Source organism: Pseudochaenichthys georgianus, unplaced genomic scaffold (genome assembly GCF_902827115.2).
Source record: "Pseudochaenichthys georgianus unplaced genomic scaffold, fPseGeo1.2 scaffold_500_arrow_ctg1, whole genome shotgun sequence".
Taxonomy (NCBI): domain Eukaryota; kingdom Metazoa; phylum Chordata; class Actinopteri; order Perciformes; family Channichthyidae; genus Pseudochaenichthys; species Pseudochaenichthys georgianus.
The window spans coordinates 106612-113847 of record NW_027263061.1 but is presented as its reverse complement, the minus strand read 5'-3'; the positions used below and the strand labels follow the sequence as shown (position 1 = coordinate 113847).

Here is a 7236-nt window from a genome sequence, read left to right as displayed (position 1 = left end):
ACTGCCATGACGGATGCCTCCTCTTGCCCCCAGAGGCCGGTTCGAGCCCTGTGGTTACGCCTCATTGAGCAGAACTGTTATTGTGGTTTACAACCTCATAAAATACCAATTACTCTGAAAATGGGAAGTACCACATATCCAAACATCCCCCGAGGACTGAGGCTCATTTACAGAGTAAAAAAGATAGGAGGAAAATATTCTGGCTCAACACAGAGCAGTCTGTTCCTCACATTAAAACATGGAGGCAAGAAAAGTCTGGTTAACATTTAGATGACGGTGTTATTCACTGTTTAGTTTACGACTGGCTCTCTATTACGGCTATTGCACGTCTTGTTGGACTCTCTTCATCTGCAATATGTTGGACAAACGGCACTGACCTATCCCCTCGATGAACAACTCTGATTATTGGCATAGCGGGACTGCATGGGGGAAATGCTTTGACTTGCATCTTCATTTAATTAAGACTGTTGGATGGATTGCTTTGGATTTTGTTCCTCAATGAATTGTAATGACATTGATCGTCTCGTAAATAATTTCAGTTCGTCCAACGCTTTGGTTTGTATAAAAGCCCCTGACATTACCATCTGCATTTAGTGAAGGGCTCATTTGCAAATGTCAGCATGCTAACACACGGAACTAAGATGGTGAACATGCTTAACATCAGCGTGTTGACGTTGAACATGTTCAGTGTTTCCTATACGTTGATTAAATATCGTCCGCCACAAATAGATCTGATAAAAAAAATTACAAATATATATTTTTTTTGGTGGTCTAATGGCTAGTGAGGTGGGCTGATGATCGGAAGGTTGCGAGTTCAAATCCTGCCTGGAACACCACTACTAGTGTGGCCTTGAGTAAGGCACTTAGCCCTCGGGTCCTCCAGGGAGAATGTCCCTGTAATCGGTCATTGTCAGTCGCTTTGGAGTAAGGCGTCTGCTAAATGCCTAAAATGTAAATTATATTTTTGGGACACTAAACTCCACAGATCCTCAACTCCGGTGTGTCTCACTCATTAATAACGCAGAGCAACAAGAACGTTGTCAACAGTAGCCATGAACTCGCATGTATTATCTTATTTGATAACCCACATTGGTTAAGGGGCCTTTGGCTGTTCTTGCCAGGGGGGAAACACTGATGTTAGCATGCTGACATTAGCATGTAGCTTAAAGCCGTTATAAGACAGAATCCAGCGTGCATGTAAAGCTGCATTGGTGTATTTATATATTGAATTCCAGTCAAAACTGTAAACAACCATTTTGCAAACTTTATTACAAAACAAAAATATGCTTTAAGTCTATCAGTTTGAAAATACAGTTTAAAGAAGGGATTTATGATATTCGACAGTCAACCTATTGAGCACTGTCATTGCGTTTCAATCACTTCTGTAGCTTGACTTAATAACTTCTCAAAAATAATAATTTGCTATCATTTTGACTAACATTAATTAGCAGTATGACTATCATGAGCATCTATTACTTTATCACTTTGGAAAAAAGTATTTTCCCCTTTTCTATTAGTCTGACAATCCTGTTTCAGAGTTTCCTCTCAGCTGCACTGGAAACCATGCTGCTCCAAAAACAAGTGCATATCATAACAAGGCGTTTTCTCTTTTAAGAAGTGAATCGGCCAAAAGAACAAGTACGAAATGGCGTGGTGAGATTTGTTGAAGTAAAGACGGGATAATTAATGAGATCTTGTATTTATCTGGAAAACTTATTTTGAATTATATTTGACCAGAATTAGGGAATTTGTAACAAAACAAGCCAGAAATGCTTTAGACATTTTCTGTTTTCTGAGTTGGAGACATTCCTATAAAATAAGATGTTTTTAAGAGACTTTGACTTCAAAAGATGCCTTATCTAAAAACAAGACTTAAGTTATTAGGTTTTATATCAAGTGTAACGACATATTTTGACTAGAAAATAGACACATATACTTGGCATGTTTGCAGTTAGCGTTTCAGGAGGATCTGATGATGTTTCAGGCGCTGCTGATGACCTCCTGGATCCACTCAGTGAGCCTGGTGATGCGGGTGTAGACGCCGTAGAAGTCTGGACGCCCGCAGCCTTTTCCCCAGCTCACGACCCCGGCCAGGAACCAGCGCCCCGACGGCTCCTGGCAGACCAACGGCCCCCCGGAGTCCCCCTGCAGGACAAACGGAGCATAACAAGTTAACACTCAGTGCTCGATAACTCCTCAGCCTTCAGTAAAGGGAACTGAGAACTTCCACACCGACACTATGTGCCAAATAAATAGCATTACCATCATTACAAAACACTCAACATTATTATTATTAATAATGTGCTATGATAACGGGCAATTACGTATCTGTCACTACGGTTTATTGCACTACTAAATACTGGTAATATTTACATGAATGATGGGACCGTCTGTGTTTCCTGTAGTTATTTAATTCACTGTTAGTGTACAGTTGTACTATTAACCCTATTATGCTGCTGTGTTTATGGTATTGTATTGTTGTAACTCTGGCACATTTCCGGGATGAATAAAGTCTTATCTTATGTGTGGCTTTTTAAACTGATGAAATGCTTTGTATTAGAGCCAGAAGTCACTGCAGAGAGGAGGGTGAGTGTCTCTCATCACTCACTGCTTGCATGTCTGGCTTTCGTTCAACTGTTGTTCCTTTTGGCAGATATACACGCAGACAAACAATAAGATACATACTACATTGTGACAAGATTACCCCATACTGAAATGTTAATTTCGATGTATTATCCTACTGAATAAAGGCAATGTGCTTGTAGTGCCAAACAAAATGTGCTTTGATTTAAACCTGCATGAATAGCTTTGTATTTGTTGCCACATGGGGGCAGCACAGCCCCAGCTCTACATCAATTGAAGTCGAGTGTGTCAGCAAGCAGTAGCTGTGTTAGCCTCCACAAAGCTACATTAGCATTTAAATTACGTTTCTGTGCGGCCAACAAAATGAAAAGCTCAATATTCACTCTCCTTCTTGCTCTGTTTTGTTCTCCACCAACAAGAGAGCGTAACATCTAGCTATAGCTCAACAACGTTCATCAGTTGGTTGTGTTTTCTGGTCCTTTGGTTATTAAGATATTTTGAAATTAGTTTTTGGAGTTATTTCAGTGCAACAGACAAATTGACCTGGCCTAGTAGCAATGTTGTCAACAGGGTACTTATGTGGGTTATTTCCACAGCTAACATTGTTTATGCTACCTAGAAATAATAATAGGCGCGTTCACACCGCAGTACTTTTCCCACTTTAGTTCCAATATAGTTCTGAAATGTCGCGTTCACGCCAAAAAGAGCCGGAACTAAAATTAGTTCATGAACCTTTTCACCCCCTTTTCCGTCCCCGCTAGAGAGCAGGGACTTTCGTGGGAGAAAAAGGTTCCTGTGTCTGATTGGCTGGGCGGATTGCAAACCACGCCCCGTAAAACTCCCAAAGGTTTTGTGAAGCCGCCATTTTATTATCCTGGCACAAAATAAAACATGGGAGCGGTGGAGATGAGGAGGTGTCGGCGTTCCGGCGATTTACTCCGAAGGCTTCAGTAGAAGCTGCTGGGACTCCCAGCAGCTTCTACTGAAGCCTTCCCCAACTCCGGGGACTTCCGGCCGGGGACTTCGGGCGGCAGTATACACCGTGAAGAGGTTTGCGGCCTGCCAGTAAACCCAAAGCAGAAGAAGAAGAAGTGACGTCAGTGCCTTCATTTGCCTAATCCTCCCCCAGGGACTTATTCCGGTGTGAACGCCATCTGTACTTAGTTACTGAGAACTAAAGAGTTCTCATGAACCTTTGTGGGAAAAGTACTGCGGTGTGAATGCGCCTCATGATTCCGCTACCTGGGGATAGTTACTGTACGATATTTAGTTTAGTTGCCTCTTAGCAAAATGTTCCCAAGCCCTAATCACAGTGCAGTTTTACATTCACTTGTGAAAACGAAGAAAAAACTGTGAATTACAACTTCTGTTTTTGTTTGTTTCTGTGTACCTGACAGGCGTCTTTGTCTCCACTGCGGTAACCGGCGCAAAGCATTCTGGGAGTGACCATTTGACCGTAGGAGCGAACGCAGGCTTCCTCGCTGACCAGGCGAACGTCCACCTTCTGAAGCACGTTACTGGCACTGCCTGAGGAGGACGGAGACAAAGGTTACCAGAGGAGAGACAACACATATCTGATTCTTTAGACTTTAGACAACAACCCTCGTCCTTCATCCCCTCACATTTAAAGGTCTCCTATTGTGCAAAATCCTCTTCTTCATGTCTCTTCTACATCAGCATGTGTCCCCTCTTCTCCATGTCTCTTCTACATCAGCATGTGTCCCCTCTTCTCCATGTCTCTTCTACATCAGCATGTGTCCCCTCTTCTCCATGTCTCTTCTACATCAACATGTGTCCCCTCTTCTCCATGTCTCTTCTACATCAACATGTGTCCCCTCTTCCTCATGTCTCTTCTACATCAACATGTGTCCCCTCTTCTTCATGTCTCTTCTACATCAACATGTGTCCCCTCTTCTCCATGTCTCTTCTACATCAACATGTGTCCCCTCTTCTTCATGTCTCTTCTACATCAACATGTGTCCCCTCTTCTTCATGTCTCTTCTACATCAACATGTGTCCCCTCTTCTTCATGTCTCTTCTACATCAACATGTGTCCCCTCTTCTCCATGTCTCTTCTACATCAACATGTGTCCCCTCTTCTTCATGTCTCTTCTACATCAACATGTGTCCCCTCTTCTTCATGTCTCTTCTACATCAACATGTGTCCCCTCTTCTCCATGTCTCTTCTACATCAACATGTGTCCCCTCTTCTTCATGTCTCTTCTACATCAACATGTGTCCCCTCTTCTCCATGTCTCTTCTACATCAACATGTGTCCCCTCTTCTCCATGTCTCTTCTACATCAACATGTGTCCCCTCTGTGGAAAGAGACTCTGAAAGTTTCAGGAACAAAAATTCTCTCTCTTTTTGATCAATTTCTATAAAAACCTGTCTGAAAATGAGCTGATCAGATTTTGGTCACTTGATGATGTCATAACGATGTGTTGTCTTGTGTAACCATTAGCCAATCAGCAACAAGGTAACCCCCCCCCCCCCGTATCACCTGAATCTCCTCTAGAGCTCCATTGAGTTCTTTGTAACCAAATGTCTCTCAGAGGGGCGTGGGGGGGGGCTCCTTGTTTTCATCTAAAGTAACAGACAGAGAATCAGCACTTTGGAAACAGGGCTGAAACAGAGGGGATTATGGGTAATGCTGCAATGATCTGTTTGGTGTTTCAGCCAATCAGAGACAGGCTCTGGATATATCTGAGACCTGGGATACATTGATGAGAAACAGTTTAATAGGCGACCTCTAATATCTCCTGTAAATAAATCACTAATCAACAACGTGACATGTGGTTACCTAACCTAACCCTAAATCTAACCCTAAATCTAAATCTAACCCTAAATCTAACCCTAACCCTAACCCTAACCCTAAATCTAACCCTAAATCTAACCCTAAATCTAACCCTAACCCTAACCCTAAATCTAACCCTAAATCTAAATCTAACCCTAAATCTAACCCTAAATCTAACCCTAACCCTAAATCTAACCCTAACCCTAACCCAACCAAGAACCCTAAATCTAACCCTAATAACCCTACCCTACCCCTAAATCTAAACCCTAAATCTAAATCTACACCTAATCTAACCCTAATCTAACCCTAACCCTAAATCTAACCCTAATCTTAAACCCTAAACCTAACCCTAACCCTAACTCTCACCTAACCCTAAACCTAACCCTAACCCTAACCCTAACCCTAACCCTAAATCTAACCCTAAATCTAACCCTAAATCTAAATCTAACCCTAAATCTAACCCTAACCCTAACCCTAACCCTAACCCTAACCCTAAATCTAACCCTAAATCTAACCCTAACCCTAACCCTAACCCTAAATCTAACCCTAAATCTAACCCTAAATCTAACCCTAACCCTAACCCTAACCCTAAATCTAACCCTAAATCTAACCCTAACCCTAACCCTAACCCTTTAATCCTCTGATGAAGCAACAACTGTGCGAAACGTCAGGATTTTTTATATACCTCTCCACTGTACAGTCTCTCACTGGTATTTATTAAAACATTTTTAAACTATTTATCTTTTATCTATACTTTTAGATTCGTGATTTTAAACATTAAAGGACTAATCTATTTCGCTTGTGGGGGTTCTGCCTTTCCGTTGCCTCTGCTCCAGTTGTGCCAGCTGGACTAGCACACGGTAGCAACAAACATTTCCAAAAAATGCTACGGTGGGTCTTTCTCCCTGAAAAATAATTTTTTTCTGGGGCCGGCCTTGAACCCTGGTCTCCCAAGGGAGGGAGTCGCGGCATGCCCGGTTGGCCATAGGATTTGTTGGTTTACGAAGCTGCTTGGTGGCCATACAACCACCTAGCGACGACATCTCCAACATCGAGATAACCGGACCATCGGGGCCAGACGGAGTCACACCATCCCGCGGACAGGTAAGGGCCTTCACGGGTGATTGGAAATGTCCTCAAACCAGAGCCAGACTGTGCGGGGGAGGGGAAGAGGAGCACACAAACACACACACTTTCCCCTTACTGATACAACCAGCAACAGACAGGCTCCACAACCACTTTTAGCTATACCCACACACCCCATCAGCACACCACGAACAACACCACACACCCCATTGACACAGCCACAACGTATACTCTTTCACCCACCAGACCCAGCAACCAGACACAGCAGTAAAGAGTATTTCAAACTCATTCAAGCCACACACCATAAAAACATAGTAGATAGAGCCATACAGACACGCATATATCCACCCGGAATGACTAGACAGGTATTCAGACTCACAGATTTCATCAAACCCTCCACGCCAACAGAACACACACACACACAAATACATAACAACACCATCAGCTGGATGCACACAAACATGATCATTCTCCAGCAACACTACAAATCTACCATTACATCACTCCAGAACACCCCGTGGAATCCAATTGCTTTCCAAATAGCTACAGGTTGGGCACAGAAGCGGTATGGCTCCAGGTTTCACACTGATACAGTACACACAGCTAAACACACACTCCAGAACACCACACCCACTGCCACTCCCGCTGCCTCCCCCCCCACCACTGGGGAGAGCCCCTTCCAGGCAACCCCATCCACCTCCCCCTCTAAGTGAGGATGAGTACCCTCATCTACGGAGAACCCGAACCCAAACCCCTAACAGATCATCCCA

The 7236-nt window shown here is 43.3% G+C and overlaps 1 protein-coding gene across 1 annotated transcript in view; it reads right to left on the bottom strand.

Annotated features, from left to right (window-relative positions):
• Positions 1–1980: 1980 nt before the first annotated feature.
• Positions 1981–7236, bottom strand: part of LOC117442900 (transmembrane protease serine 6) — a 25816-nt gene continuing 20560 nt past the window's right edge. The window contains exons 17-18 of the mRNA XM_034078843.1: positions 3974–4110; positions 1981–2145 (exon numbers count right to left, since the gene is read on the bottom strand). Of these exons, the coding sequence (XP_033934734.1) occupies positions 1981–2145; positions 3974–4110 (302 nt within the window). The remainder of the gene's footprint in view (positions 2146–3973; positions 4111–7236) is intronic.